The following is a 16571-nucleotide window of genomic DNA, read 5'->3' on the forward strand; positions in this document are numbered from 1 at the left end:
GTAAAAGAATTTAATCATAACACAAATGAGACAATTTTTTTGAAACTTCCAGATATCAGTGGGTGATATTTGAGGAACCATGAAAGAGACCTATAAAAATATGAATTATTACCACTTATGATATAGCATTTTTTAGCTCTGGGCATATACATTTCTAGTTTGGTTCTGGTGTTACATCTTAGTTATAAAACTCTAGAAAAGCAGAGTATGCAGATACTCTAAAAAACTATCTAACTTAGCTCCATGATATGACCCCCCACCAATATATTCATGTTCTTTAAACTTTGTGGCAAATATATTAGAAAAAAATACACTAATAATACAACAGTGCAGAATAGAATAGAAGGAAATATTTGAAGACCATAGTCCAAAACGTGTTTTCTCCAGGTCAACTAATTCCAAAGGGAAAATCAGCAAGCTGTAAAAAATAATGATCAATCTAGTAGATCATATTCCTACTAGCTGGTTTGTTGAAATCATCTTTTATCCAATCTCCTCTTTCCAGAGAAAAGGAAGGAAATATGATGGAAATCTTGAAATGTCCAGAGGTTCCTTTTTGTTTGAATCCTGGACTACCTCCTGGTCAAACCACAGCTCCTCTGACCAAATCAAAATCATATTCTACCAATACTGTCACAATGGAGCATCAGTGGCACATCACCACCTACTGTTTCCATGGTCTGGAAAATGCTACCTTGGTACTGGAAATAGAATTTATATCTAGAAAAATCAGAAAAGCCTCTTTCTACATTTTATGAAGGTAGGAACATTTATTTTCTACCTGGAGGAGGAAATCCCTTTGAAAGATGAAAATACTAGCTCCATCTTCCAAGACTTACTGTATTTCCCAAGTCTGGCCCTTATGGATAGTTTCATTTCTGATCTTTCCACCTATTTCTGCCTACTCCTATACCCATAACCCTCTAAGGCAGGCAAACACAACCAGGGGTGAGTTCAGTCTCCTCCCTTCACAGAAGCATCTCCTTCACTCTTTCTCTTACTCCTGTGCAGCCATTTTATCTAAAATTACAGTAAGCAAAATGACTTAAGTCATCTTTTTATCTTGGACAAGTCTTTCACACTTCTTTTAATGCTGCCCAGTGCTGCATATTCATTCATTAACACACTTCAACTATTCTGGCTTGTATTCAGCTTTTGGCTTACTGTAGAAAATAGACCTGCATATTTTCTAGAGAGCAGATTTTCCTCTGGATTTTACATTTTAAACTGTTCATAGCTTTATTTTTATTTTCTGGTGATTTACCCATATCATCTAATTTCATATTATCACAGATTCAATACCAGATATTCAATAAATATATAATGAAAAATCCCTGTTTTATCAATGTTCTATTAAAAATTGCAATAAAAGCATATTATTTATATGATTATCACTGATTTTGACTGGGATCCTTAAAATTTGACACTAAAAAAACTCTTTGTTGGTGTCTGTCATAAAATTCTATTTTCTTTCTACTGCGAAATACTTTTCCTTCCAGATATTACTTCTCCCATTTTCACTCTAATTTTAAATGGGTTTGATGGCCTACATATTAAGTGTCTGATATTTTTTTTTCTTTACAAAAGAAATTATATTTTTGCTCATTTTCAAAGAGAGATCTTCAAGATGCTTTTCCTCTGGTGAGTGTTTTGAATAGAAATATATCTTAGCAAACGCCATACAATTATGTTATCAGCAAAACAGCTTGTCAGTACTGCAAGTAAACAGACCAATAGCAGAAAATTTGCAAGCTTTGAAAAGATCTACATATGTGGAAAAATGAGAATTGTATTTCATTTTTTTTATTCAAAACAAACAAGTATGGTATTTTTATGGGCCCAAATAGGATATCTTGAGTGATTAGGAAAAAGGAAAGCAAGAATTAGCTTGCATTTGTGGAAATAGTCTACTAATTTTATTATGCTTATCGTACTTAAAAAAGAAGAAAAGTGGCATCAAAAATATGTAGAATTAAATATTTAGTTTAATTGTACAATAAATCAGAAATAACTGCATAGGTCAGGAAGACACTATCAATAAAATGGTTCAATTTCTCTAAATAAGATAAAGAAACCGAGACAACAAAATTTGATTAATAGTCTCCTATTTCTGAAAGAGAAATAAACCCATCAATGAGCAACTCCTTCCCATATCCTGATATAGAAGGCTTGAATGACACCCATATTTTAAAATAAGGGATGATAAGAGAACAGAGAATGCATTTTAAGAGATTCGAATCCCAAATAAAGAGTGAGAGGCTCATTTAGTGCACATCTTTCTCCTTTAGATAACATGTTTGGATCAATTTGACCCCGAAGATTTCTTCCATCAAAAAATAAAAAAAATAAAAACCCAAAAGTCCAAGCAGTCAAATCAGAATCTATGAGGTTAATAACTCTCTTATATCAAATACATCCATCCTGAGAGAGAAGGCTATACCATTTGAGTATCCATCTTTGGATCTGGGATGAATAGGGAGAAGGTCATTAGCAGCAATTAGTAGTATTAATAGTCTTTTCTTCCCTTATTGCCCAAAAGCATCAACAAATGGATTATTTTTCTATTTTAAATGTTTTAAGTGTTCAATTCTATCAAACTATATGGGAAGGTAAGAGAAAACCAAAGTAAGACGGCCTAAATTTTTATCTGGTCCAGAAGGCATTTTGCTATAATTAGTTCATTTAGGTCATTCTCATGTTAGTCTTTTTCATCTCTTTATGTATTATATTTTCATAACGCCAATATTATTATGTTCCTAAAATGTTTTTATAAACTGATTCCTAAATTTCTAAATGTCATACCACAATAGTGTGACAAAATAGTATTTCAAAACATGAAGTGAAGCCCTACTGGTCCTTGGTGATTTTATGAGGTCCTTTGATCCTTCCTCAGGCTACTAGAGAATTTAAAAATCATTGTTTCAGGAAAAAGATACAAAAAGAAAGGCAGGTAACCCAAGAAAAGATTTTGATAGTTTAAATTCCTTTTCCCAAAGAGAACTTAATGTTGAATAAAATTTAACTTTCTGAAATAAATACAATTACCACTATCTGAAATAGATGAATTTCTTAGGATAGAGAAACATAGAACGGAAGAAGTAGGTACAGACCATTGTGGACCCCTGAGAAAGAAGGAATTCAGACCCTAATAAAACTCTTCATACAGCTTTATGTCATCTGAGAATGGAGGGGACTTGTGTTTCCCTTCTAAGGAAGTTTAGAGGAGTCAGCAGAACTCTAGGAAATAAATGGCATCAGGTTGTACTGGCAGATGAACCTCAGTCAAGTGTAAAGAAAAAGCAGTGGAATAATCCCTGGGCCCCACTCTGACTACAGGATTATCTTAAACAAAACAAAACAAAAAACAAAACGAAACAAAACAAAACACCAAAAAATAGACCCAGAAATTTTACAGTTAAGAGCATTAAAGCATTTACCTAATGATAAATACAATTAGGTTAATTTATATTGGTTTAATCTTTAATAGTCTTTTATGTTTTCATATTGATATTTTATTGTCTAACAAAATCAAGTGTTTTTAGTTATGTATCAGTTAACCATCAAATAAAAACTCAAGAAAAGGGATGATTTCTTATTTCATCATTTTTACATTGCAGTTCCCTATACAAATGAGCATTGTAGTAAAGTTGCTTATGACCTGTGTACACTGAGCCCTCAATGAAAAGCATCTTTAAGGAATTGGAGTCATCCCAAGAACCTAACTTTCTCTTATTCTAGGCAGAATTGCATTAGTAGAAATGCATTTGTGATGCTTTCCCCAGAGGAAAGGTGCTCCTTTGGGAATGAGCAGAAAAATCTGAAAGTTTAGTATGCAGTACAGGAGACTTTTACATACACTAATATTTGAGAAATGATGAATCTTTTCTCATGTCTAATTTTAAAAGTATACCTCAAAAAACACTGGAAACCCAAATCATTGAAGATACCATGCTCTTTCAGTCAATCATTTGCCACAGAGTAGTATAACATGGTAATATAATGAATGAGACAACCAGTCTAAAGAGGTTAACAAAGTCCCCCACATTGCAGAACTTGAAAAAGGTTGAACCAGAACTTTATTTCGGTTTCATCTGATTCTAAAGCTTATTTCATTCCAGAATCTTGCATTCCAAACTACACTAACCTAATTAGTTCTGGGTGCTTAGAACACAATATAGATAAGTAATAATGTTATTTTTCAAGTCTTCATAAATATTTAACATTCAAAAATCTGTGTTCTGGGTCTGGTACCACTGTGTTATTATGAATGGTTGCCCTAAATATTACAGGTATAGTATAAAAAAACCAGAAGCTACATGTAGAGACTGCAAAGTAGGCAACCAGAAGTCATCTATATTCCTTACCTTTACTATCACTGTAACAGTAGCAATACCAGGTGGCATTGTCCCATAAATATCAAAGGCCTCCACAAGAAAAGTGATACTTGCTTCCTGATCTGGAAATGACTCATAGTCTAAACTCCTTAAAAGCGAGAGTTCTCCAGTAAATGGATGTAGTGCAAAAAAGTGCTTCACTTCTGGGCTTCTTATCCGATAAGACACATTTGCTCCAAGGTCAACATCTTTGGCCTGTAACAAGTTAAGCGGAAGAATGATTATATCAGTGGTGTTACCAAACTAGAGGAATGCAGAACTGATGGAAATCATGTGTCAGTGCTTAACATGGCATAAATTTAATGTTGAGCAAAAGACATGTTTCAGAGAAAAGCACTTTTGTTAAGTAATTTACCAGAGAGAGGCAGAAAGAGACGGAAAGGGAACAAAGGGAGAAAGAGAGAACGGAGACAGAGACATGAGATTTTTGTTTTTGTTGCTCTTATTACTAAATTTATTTTACCTGAAAAATCACTAATTAAAAGAATTATACCATAGTAAAGAAATAAATATTGTCACAAATGATTTTTAATATTTCCTGCTGATTGTAAACCTTGAAAAAGAATATTTTAAATATGAGTAAATTTTATTGCATGATTTCTATAAACACAATGATTGTTAAAGCACCATAAAAATATAAATAATAATTTAGTCTCACAAGGATCCTATTATACATTTGTAGAGATCATCTGTTATTACTCCTTTCATTTAACTAATATTTATTGAGTATTTATTATGTGTGAAGTGTTATAGAAATGCACAAGATAAATCAGAAACAATTTCTGTCCTCCGGGTTACTCTCTCAAAGAAATGACACAAATATCAAACTTGAAGGAAAAGTGATGTGTCAGCTGAAAGATGTTTAGAACTGGGAGTGATATCTTTGAGCTGAAAGGACAGGTTTTTATGTAAGTCTTATAGGATGACTTTCATTCAGTAGTACCGACTGGCAAAGACAACTCTGGTAGAGGAAATGGAATGAAACAATTATGGAAAGTGGAAAATGAGGATTTGTTAGAATGTGCATGCAGTAACACAAAAATCTCCTATGTGAACTTTTAGTCTTGTCTCTCTTTAATCAGTTATCGACATTACAATTAGATAATGCTAAAGCATAGATTTTATTATGTCATTTTCCTGCTTAAAAATCCTTCTTGGTTTCTACTTCATTTTAGATCAGCTCCAATCTCTTTAACATGGTGAGAAGGACCCACACATTTTCCAGCCTTTTAGTCCCTAACTCTCTCCTCTCCCCCTAGGATTTTGAGCAGGTTCTTTCCACTAATTCTGACTTATTCTTCAGTTCTCAATTTAGAAAGGAACTTTTTACAGTAAACGTTCTCTTTGTTGTAAAGATTAGGTTAAAAGTTTTACCTGATTAGGTTAAGAGTTCCTTGCATTGAGGACTTCTATTTTAATTACCAGTTTTCTTGTCTGTTTGCTACACTGGTCTGAAAATTCCATAGAAGCAAAATATTTTTCTTGTGACATTTGAATTCTCAAAGTCTAGCAGAGGAGTGGACATACAGTAAACACTAAAATTATGCTTGTCGAATGAATGAATGAGTAAATAAATGAATGGAATAAATACAAGAATAAATGGAGAAATAATGGCTCTCTCTGGTCAGCATTTGCCTTTTTTTAGATTTATTAATGTTTATTGTCTAAACATTTATTGAGGTGAATTATGGAAGAAATACAAGTTTTTCAAATCAATGTTAACAAAATTCAAATTTGGATTGCAGGTGAAAGAAGGACTAGATTTTTTTTTTCCAAAATATACTCATATGCCACTTGTGTCAAAATTAAAGATGTGGTTGCTTAAAATGTATATATATTTCTGAGCCAATTTAACCTACTGAATCAGAATATCCAGAGTTTCTAGCAATATCACAGTTGAGAAATGAAAAAAGAAGCTTGGATATGGACACACTATTAAAAAGTCAGACCTGTAGAAGGATGTCAGTAATGTATTCAAAGTAAAAAAAAAAAAAATTACAAAATAATTGGTGTAGCAATATCCTATTTCTATAAAATATACGAAAACTCTATATATACATGAATATTTATGTATATATTCAAATTTTTGATACTTGTGTGAGCACAAAGATAAACATGAAAGAATAAACCTAAAACATTAATATTGAGTACTTTGGAGGTAAAGAAGGGAGATTACTGACTTTTTCTTTATAGATTTTGTATTGTCTATTGTTATAATAAATATATAGCATTAAAATTTTAAGTTAAAAAGTCTACTAAGAAGTGTTATTTAATTTCTTACAAATGCATCTTTTTTCCCCTTAAAGTAGGGTTGTTATATCCCTAAAAGGAAGATTGTTGGATAAAAAAAAACATATGCAATATTTTAGATAAGTTAAAATTTACTCATTATTTATCTGTAATTAACATTTAACTAGGTGTGTTATTTTTTGATTTGCTAAATCTGGCAACTTTATATTAATACCTAATCTCATAATGTGGAATTCATGAAATTAATGCTTTTTCCACACACCTCTATTTGAAGGAAGGTGGTCCCAGCTGGCAGATTCTCTTCAACGACAACAGTATATGTTGAGTTGGTGAACACAGGACTGTTATCATCAATATCCAAAATCTTGATGGCCAGTGTTATAGTTGAATGACGAGGGTGTACTGCTCCATCGGTTGCCACAACAACAAGTTCATAGTAGTCCCTGACTTCCCTGTTAAGCTTCACGGCTGTGTAAATGCTCCCATTGGATGTGATGCGAAAAAGATTATTAAAATTACCCAAACTGTAGTGCACTTGGCCATTTATTCCAGCATCAGGGTCAGTTGCCTAAATAAAATTAAAAACAAAGAAATTCATATAGTATGTTTTGTTATGCTTTTTTCACATTACATTATGTTATGTTGCCCTGCCAGAAGAGAATAGTTAACAAATCAGAGCTTATTTCTAACTGAATATTCTTTTTTCTCTAAAGAGAAAATTTAAAAGATTTTTATGAGAGTGTAATGAAAAAGTCTAGAAGACGATAAGAAATATAGTTTAATTAATATCTTCATTCAAAATGAATATAATTTATAAATCGATACCATTAACAATAACAATATTATGACAGAAAACTCATAAAAACTGAATTTTCCTGGATCATCATTTCTTTAATAGATTGTGATTTTTAAAACAAGAACAACATATTTATTTTATAAGTAAATCTACTAAGTGATAACTTAAGATTGTATAGTTTTTCATTCAAGCACTTTCTATATTTATTTCACACATATATGTTCAAGTACTATATATATTACCTCATATAACCCTCACAATGTTCTTATGAATAAATATAATTGGCCACATTTTAAAAACAAGAAAACTGTGGCTTATAGACTTGAATTATCTTGTTTAGCTTTACACAAGAAACAAATATCTGTGCTTCAATTTTTAGTACAATGCCTCATACTACTTAAAATATTTGTAAAATTAATAAATGTTTGAATAAGCAAATGCATAGATTTGAGATTTAAAACTAAATCTGCCCCAAAACCCAAATGAGAAAAAAAGTACAGTAACTGTCAAGTACCTACAAAGGGCTGTAATTAACATTACAATACAATCTCTAAATTGATAATTGAGAATTGTTAATGTTATAACGATAGCATGTAAATTGAAAATTTTTAAGTCATATAAAATCACTTTATATTAAATAAAATGCATAAATTGTGAGTAAATAATCTCCTAATGGAGTGTTATGAGAATTAATCTTATCCAAAACTTAATTAATTGTGATATAAATTATGATGACTCACAATTGAATACTACACCTTTTATTTTAAATAGTTCTGAAAAATTGGAAGAAGCTATAAAATGTTACATAATTATGCCTGTTGCTAAGGAAAGAAAGGAAAATAAGACACTTGTATTCATTATGAGCCAGGGACTCAATAATCACTTAATATCTACAAAGACTGGAATGCATACGATGTATTTTAACAGCCCATATAGAGATGCGTATACATTTTTACAAACTCTGGTGAAGAATGTGGGTGAGGTTGCTAAAGGCTTATCTCTTCTTTGAAATCATAAAGTCCAAGATGTAAAAGTCATGTTTGTAACTGTGCTCCTTCTGTCATAATGCCAGACATTGCAGCAGGATTTGTTCCTTTGACTCATTAAATCATAAATGCCCCTAAGAGATTAATATCTCTTACGTCTTAAACCTGAGAAAAGATGAAATAGGAATTGCAGGGATGTGTAAAGAGGGAAAAATACTGTAAAATAGTTGAAGAGTTTCCATAGACATGTTTTCTTCTACTTTTACATTTTGTCTAGAATATTCCACACAAATTGACAAATTAGTAAAGCTAGTCATCTTAGTGGAAAAACCAAAACAACACTCTTCTCTTTCAATAAAAGCCCCACAAAACTTTATCTTTTTGTCTAAAATGACTGCTTAAGTAACTAGAAAAATATAATCCAGTAATATAGCATAAATAGGTCTTATTGCATAATTCCAACACTTTTGAAAATGACAGTGACTTTGTGGGAATTCTTAAGACCACAAAATCAATCACTTATATAATCAGTAGTTTAAATGATTTTTGCTCAAATTAGCTTTTTATTCAGCTGTATAATGAACTATTTATTATGATAGAATGATTTAATTTGACTATTGTGGCTCTGTGTGTATATGTGTGTGTGTGTGGGGGGGCTACTGTGTGTCAGGAAGGTGTTATGTATGTATTGTTCTATACATGTCCAGCTGCTTAAGTGCTATCTCCAGTAAGATGCCTCATAAACACCTGTAATGGTTTTCTATTGCTGCCATAGCAAATTGCTCCAGATTTAGCAGCTTACAGAAGTTTATTATTGTATAGCTTGGTAGGTCAGAAGTTCAACACAAGTACCACCAGGCTAAAATTGAAGTATAGTAGGGCTCTGTTTCTTTCTGGAGGCTATAGGGAAAGATTCCTTTCCTTGCTCATTTAAGGTATTGATTTACTTCAGTTTCTTGAAGTTGTAGGAATGATATCCCTGCCTTCATTTTGGCTGTTATGTGAGGACCATTTCAGTTTCTAGAGGCCAGCCTCATTCCTTGGCTCATGGCACATTCTCTCCATTTTCAAAGCCAAAAATATTGTGGGTTAAGTTCCTCTCCTCTTTCTTCTTTTATCTCATTTCATACTGTGTATGAAGCTTAGCTACAGTCTTTGAGATACATATTGTATTAAATAACAAAGTATTAAATAACAAGGTATAATGGAATTTACAAAAAAAAAATCCTCATCTATTGATAATATGCTTCCACGTGTATAAAATATCTCATTCCTAACCACATTGGTTCAAGCCACCATCAACTATGGCTTACATTACTGAATTACTTCTTAATTACTTTCTTTCAGTTATTTCTTTTCAGAGAGATCATGTATAAAAGAGAAAATGATACCAGTCCTCTGCTTAACATCATTCAATAATTTCCATTGCCCTGAGTTATATTCGAACCTTTATCATAGCCAAGAGGTTCCACATTAAATGTTGATTTCACTATGTTCCAGGATACTGCAACCTTCTCCAACCTCCAGCTTTCTCCAAAAGCCTCCGCCTGGAGGGCTTCTGCTATTATCCACCAGACCAACACCCATCCACCTTTCAAATGTCAATTTAACATCACTTCTTCAAAGCTGTCTTCTCTGAATACTGAAATGTCAATTAGAACCTCTTGGTATACATGCCAATAGCTTCTATACCAGTCATTTATACCACTTTTAATAATTTTAATTATCAGTGTGATTATTTGTTTAACACTAGTCTCCCTTTTAACAATGTAAACTATGAGTATAGGGTCTGAGTTTTGGGGAGTTTTTTCCCATTGAGTGCTCAGCTCCTAGTATAGCATCTGGCACATAGTAGGGATGCATTAAAAACTTAAATATGTAAGTGAATTATATATATTAACATATAAATTAATGTATTAATACTGCTATGTACTAACTACAGAATTCTTTTTTTATTTTTTAGGCGGGGAAACCTTTCGTTGACCTCACAGATTGCAAAGACCTTATCAGCTTAAAATCTCTTATTTTTTTTTATTTTTTTTATTTTTTACACCTACAGCACCTGGTCTTCCTAGGTGGTCTCCCATCCAAGTACTAACCAGGCCTGGCCCTGCTTAGCTTCTGAGATCAGACAAGATCGGGCTTGTTGAGGGCCAGAATTCTTAAAATTATTTTATTCATTACATATCTATTGTTTGGTTGTATTTTGGTTTATAGTTCTTGCTTTATCATTCTATGTGATTTTGATTAAGGATTTTAAAACAAGCACTGGGATTATTAGAACTGCATCTGGAACTCTGATCTTCTCAGCAAAACTATGGATTCTTGGTCTATGCTGAAAATATTGTTTTTTAAAAGTACATAGTAGTATTTTGTCATGATCAAAACAAAGGTATAATACAAGGAAATATTTTGTACTTTGAATAGTTCATAGAATGATAAAGAGGGACTATGCAGGTTAAGATGGCAAATGACCTTAATATGTAAAAAGAGATTGCTACATTACGGAAGTACAGATTAGGTTCAGTGCTTCTAGTAGATATGTTTTTTGATGTCGTTAACAATGGTATGTCATTTGCTCTATGCCTCAGATATCTCAACTATAAAATAAAAGGTGTGAAGTAGAATAGCAGTTTTGAATCCTTTTTCCTACCATTACACATGTCAGAGATGAAATTTGCAAACACCTCACAGATGATCAATTATAATAAAATAAAAAATTATAGCTATTGCATAATTCTCTGTAATCTCATTGCAATGTTTTTTTTGTTGTTCTCTCTATAAAATTTTAAGTGAGTATAAAATTTTAAGTGAATAGTCATTATCATAGATATAACTTAATAACTAATATTAGAACAATATAAATGTAGTACCTACATTGGTAACAAATGACTTGGGAAAAACCTCACATTTGATTATAACAACTTGTTTGTAATCTACTAAGCTAGAGGATTGTTAGGAAACTTGACCTAATAAGAGACTGAGATATAAAAAGAACTTCAGTTTTAGAATGAACCACTTATAGTATTGCATCATGTTGATATAACCCAAACAGCTATATTAACCATATTTTGCCTTGGGAATTTCTCAATGCACATTAACACAGAGAAGTGCTACATTTAAAAATTCTCTTTAAAGGTAAGGTCGTTGAATGGGGACTTCCTCCCCCATACTTTATCTTGACAAGAGGGAGGACATTTTAGAAACAATTGCCCTGTCTCTGCTCCCTCACTCACTTGTAAGTAGTGAATTTGATAGAAAGTACTGGGTAATCACAATGCCTTCTTTAAGATCTGACTATTTATAAGAATGTCCTATGGTGTGCTTCTTTAGGTATGTAAGCTCTTTCCCTATGGCTGAGACCAAAAATTCCACAAAGAGCTGTATGGGTGAGTTAAATTTTGGGGTGCCGCATTATCCAACCCATCTGGCTCTCATACTAAGCCTTTAATATCAGTTTCACCCATCTGTCACAATCCTGTGTCTATGTCTGAAATGGTTTTGAATCTGGGAACAGTAAAAGATGTTAGTTATTGATTGATATTCTCAAACCCTGGGGATATCTATACCATCATTTCCAAACAAATTTAATTATAAATTCTTTTTATTGTTGTGTTTATGGCAGAATACTTACTAATATCTTAAATGACATCGAGTTTTTAAAATAGTGCTAGAATTCACTGAAAAATGCCAGAATTAAAGCCTCCTTATAAGTCTTCCCATGACATTTTCCATACAATATTTTCACTTTGTGCTTCTTGTTTTCCATGATACATCACTTCAAAATGACTATCTTAAGTTCATAGAACCAATGGTGTCTACTCTCAACCATGTCAGGATTCTTAAAAGGGTATATAGTAAAATAATAAATGGTTAAAGAAATGATAATCAGAAAAATATATGTTTTCAGTAGGGTCAATAAGAGATTGTTTTTAAAATTACTTAAATTGGGGGTGGCTCCATAGTGTAGTGGTTAGCACATGTGTTTTACATGCAGAAGGTCCTGGGGTTCTTGCCCCAGGTGAAAACACGGACCATACCCCAGGTGCGCCAGGCCCCAGATGCATGCTGCAAGCATGTGAGGGGAGATGCGCCACCTTCAGAGATCCAGTTTTTAAGGGGAAACAACAGCAACATCCATAAGTCAAGGGTGGAAGTGGGGGGCGGGAATTAAAGTGGGAGAAAAAATAAAAAATAAAATTACTTAAATTGATAGAAAATAACATGGAGAGAAAATTAAATATTGAGTTTTAGTCATGGCTTTGATAAACCAACTATATGCGTGAGTTTTTCCCAAGCTACATTTCATGGAATAATAGTTAATATCCCTTAGGATGCTAGTTGTGTTTTTTAAGAGGAAAAAGTGAAAGCCAGTGGAGAGAGAAAGTGAGGTTGTACTCAAATAAATAAAGTTAGTAAAATAGACATAAAGTTGAAATATTTCATTCCTTCACAACTTCTCAAGTGTCATTAATATTTTAATGAGCAAGGTGAAATTTTCAAAGGAGATATTGTATCACCAGATTTAGAAATTCTGAGTAATAGAAATATAGCCTCCTTTCAATATGTTGATCAAACTATAAAAAGAAGTCCAATGCATGATTTAATTCCACTCTACATTTTCAGCATCTCATACTATTCACTCTCTTGTATAAACTCTCTGCTCAAGTCTAATCAGTTTTCTACTTTTCCCTAGGACTCAGCATACACTTTTTGACATGTATTTTAAGCCTTGCTATAATGAATCTTTATTTACCTCTGAAATTCTAATCATTCAGGTATTCTTCAAATCTCAGCTCCAATTCCCCTGTTTCCTGGAAAATTTCTAGCATTTAAAGATTATTTTATAAATCTGAATTTTATACTTGACAAATGCTTCCTTGTATTATTTTTAGTTTACACTCTTTTCCCAGCCATAAGTCCTTTTAGAACAAAAAGATGTCTCATAACTCTTCATATACTGAATATTTCAAATATACTGCTGTCTCTATTTTATAGTGAGATGATTTGTTGAGAGGAACTATCCAACCACATATTCAAAAGATAGACTGGAAATAAATGCTAGATCAGGCATCCTCATCAATAGGGTTTCATAATTTTGTTTAAGTCAGCTTAATTATAAAATGTAAATAATATGTTCAAAGTTGAATACACACACATTTTTTATCCTATTTATCACAATTTATTCACTGAATGCCTAGCTTCCATGAATGGAAGTGTATTTGATGCTCATGGAATAAAAGACTATAATATTCTGTAGGAAAATGCTCTAAAAAGTTTAAGGTAACTCAGACATATATCTAGTAGAGACAAAGAAACCAGAATGTTTGTAAAATGAGGGCTATTCCCTTCCTTTTATATCTCTTAATTAATTAAGGAGCATAAAAAAGGTCATGTAAGTGACATAGGCTGGTTAAGCAAGATAGTTTCATTTCTTTACTATTATAGATGGGTATGTAGATGTCAGACAAGATAACCAAACATAAAATCCCTTACTATCAACAAGCAGTACTGTCAATAAGTTTGCATTGATGTTTAATATCTAACTAAGGAGCTCAGTGTGTGATGCTATAGTGAAACCATTTATCTTTCTAGAAATCACTGAAAAGTTAATTAAGATTGTTAATAAGAAAAATCACACATTTCTTCTTTCTTTGTAGTACATCAAAGCAATAAACAGTAATAGCTGCAACTTTATAATCATGTGTCCATGGCTAACACATTCTATTAACACACACCTTACCATGGGGCCTGATTGGTGGCTACTTATTTGCGAATGCTTATTGCTAGGAAATTGGCTGATAGTCTGTAGTCAAATAAAGACCTCACTGGAAAAAACAGAGAATATTTGCTAAAAAAAATCCTCTGTAAAACCTTAATGAATAAATTCAACATTAGAGTACATTCAAGACAACCAAATAATAATAAGAAAGAAATCAGATCATGTTTGAGGGCATTTACTGAACAAGATTTATTGAATATTTGTTGAGCAAATATTCAAAATGACTATCTTAAGTTCATAGAATCAATTAACTTAAGATACCATATCACTTGAAAAGGAAGCAGGGAAATATATTCCTTATCCATTAAATTCATCCCCTTTTTTCCTCATTTTTTCAAGTTCTATAATATATACTCTTTCTCGTCAATAAGAGTGGAAGCCCACTACTGGGATGCCTAAACTGGGGGCAACAAATTCTATAGAGATCTAAAAGCTGCCTGTATTGGGGGAATATTTTGGGATAAAATCTCAAGGGAGAGCCTGACATCTGCATCCCTTCCATTGAAAAGTCTCTGGGTAGACTGTGCATTTTTTCAATGACTAATTCAAATTTAAAATATTTTACATTCATACCCACTCAAATTATTTAGACATAAAAGTATCTCTGTTTATTCTCATAAAATCAAGTACATGCAAACTACTTTGAGAACAAAAAGAAAATATAGCTATTATAAAGGTGTGAACTACCCATGTAGCCCAGTGAGAAGCTAAGAGAGAGCTTAGCTCTACTTTTCACTTGTCCTTTACAGCAATTTGAGAAGCTGTGCACTCTTTTCTCACCTTGAAGTGGGAGCCATAAAAGTTGTTGAGCAGAGAGGTCAGAAGGAGAACTTGGGCAGTGCCTTCTTAATGACATTACTAATGGAAATTCTTTTCTTTTTTTATCCTCCAACTTCAACAAGATATAAAATAGTTGTCTGTGTTTTTCTAAAGGAGGCGAACTATTTCAAGGGCTGTGATTATCAGTGTAAAAGGGGAGAAGTAATTTAGTGACTCAAGATGTTAGTAAAATTTTCTTCTCTCCACACAAATGCTTCATTCATTATTGACCAATGACAGACTTACTAGCTAGAAGGTAATACATATATTTGAGATCAAATGACTAAAACTGTAACCAGTCTGAATAGTTTTTTTAAATATTGGAAGTCTCAAATATTTAATTCCTAGTTATTTAGAAAATCTATATATAAACTATAGATTTCTTAAGGGTTTAAACTCTAGGTTAGAAGCCCAGATCTTTCACATATTAACTCTGTGGCTTTGGATGAGTCAACCATGTTAAGCTTCTATTTTTCATCTGTAAAATGATGATGATAATGAGTATTTTGCTCACTATCTCCAAAGAGGATTGAGGATTGAACACATTTAGCAGTATGCCTGGGTCATATTAAGAAATCAATAAAAAATAGATATGTTTATTATTATCAAGATTTTCAATATCTACTCAGAAACTGTTAACAAAGCTTCATTCTACCCAAAAGCTCTTGAAGAATATTTTTTGTTACACCAAATTAGACTTTTTTTTTTTTTTTTTTTTGGCTTATTTATATATTTCATTTCCTTAGGATCATGTTAACCTGGCTTAGTGATCTATTAGGTTCTAATACCTTTGTTAAGATTGTCTAAGAATTTTGGTTTCTGTATTAATTGAATCATTTATGAAAGATCATCAAACCTGTCCACAGTGTTTTTAGTGTAACAAAAATACAAGGGAAACTTATATAATCAGCTGATAAATAACAGAAAGGAAAGAGCACTTTAGTTATTACAAAAAACAATGATGATGATTCATATAGTATTAGACACAAGACAAAGGAATTTCTATGGAAAAGTACATCTGCTGGTTTTATGAATATTGCTATACTGAGAAATGTTTGCTATGTCTGGCCTCAAAAAAGTCAGTTGTATATTTGAAAAATCAAAAATATATTTTATTTGAAAGTAGAAGAGATAAATTCTAGTTGCATTTTAAAGAAATTTCTTCATGAACTGGAATACAAATGCGCACGTCAGTGAGTGATCATGACCTGATTATAAATTGTGAGGTTCTTCACAATTTACAATTGTGAGAGAGGAAAGGGGCATAAGAGTTATTTCACACTAACAATTTCTTTACTTTTCATAACTACTGCAAGCCAGTCTTCCAAACCTAAAAAGATAAATTCTATCCAGAGAAATCAGTGAATAGTATTTTCCCACAAATAAAGTTTTGAGATCTGCCCATATTTCTTCCAAAGCTATGTCTTTTTTTTATTGTTCTTAAATTCTTTTCACTCTACATAGAGCAAACCTAAAGTAAACTGTACTTAAGGGCTTAGATATTTCTCTGAGATGCCTTCCCTCGCTCCTCCAAGTCTAGACAG

At 32.2% G+C, this 16571-nt stretch overlaps 1 protein-coding gene across 2 annotated transcripts in view; it reads right to left on the minus strand.

Moving 5' to 3' along the window:
• PCDH15 (protocadherin related 15) overlaps positions 1 to 16571 on the minus strand; it is a 730119-nt gene that overhangs the window by 150067 nt on the left and 563481 nt on the right. For both annotated transcript variants that reach the window (XM_039871826.1, XM_039871827.1), the window contains exons 19-20: positions 6907 to 7212; positions 4365 to 4589 (exon numbers count right to left, since the gene is read on the minus strand). In XM_039871826.1, coding sequence (XP_039727760.1) covers positions 4365 to 4589; positions 6907 to 7212 — 531 coding nt within the window. The remainder of the gene's footprint in view (positions 1 to 4364; positions 4590 to 6906; positions 7213 to 16571) is intronic.

This window comes from Pteropus medius, unplaced genomic scaffold (assembly GCF_902729225.1).
Source record: "Pteropus medius unplaced genomic scaffold, Ma_sr-lr_union100, whole genome shotgun sequence".
NCBI lineage: Eukaryota > Metazoa > Chordata > Mammalia > Chiroptera > Pteropodidae > Pteropus > Pteropus medius.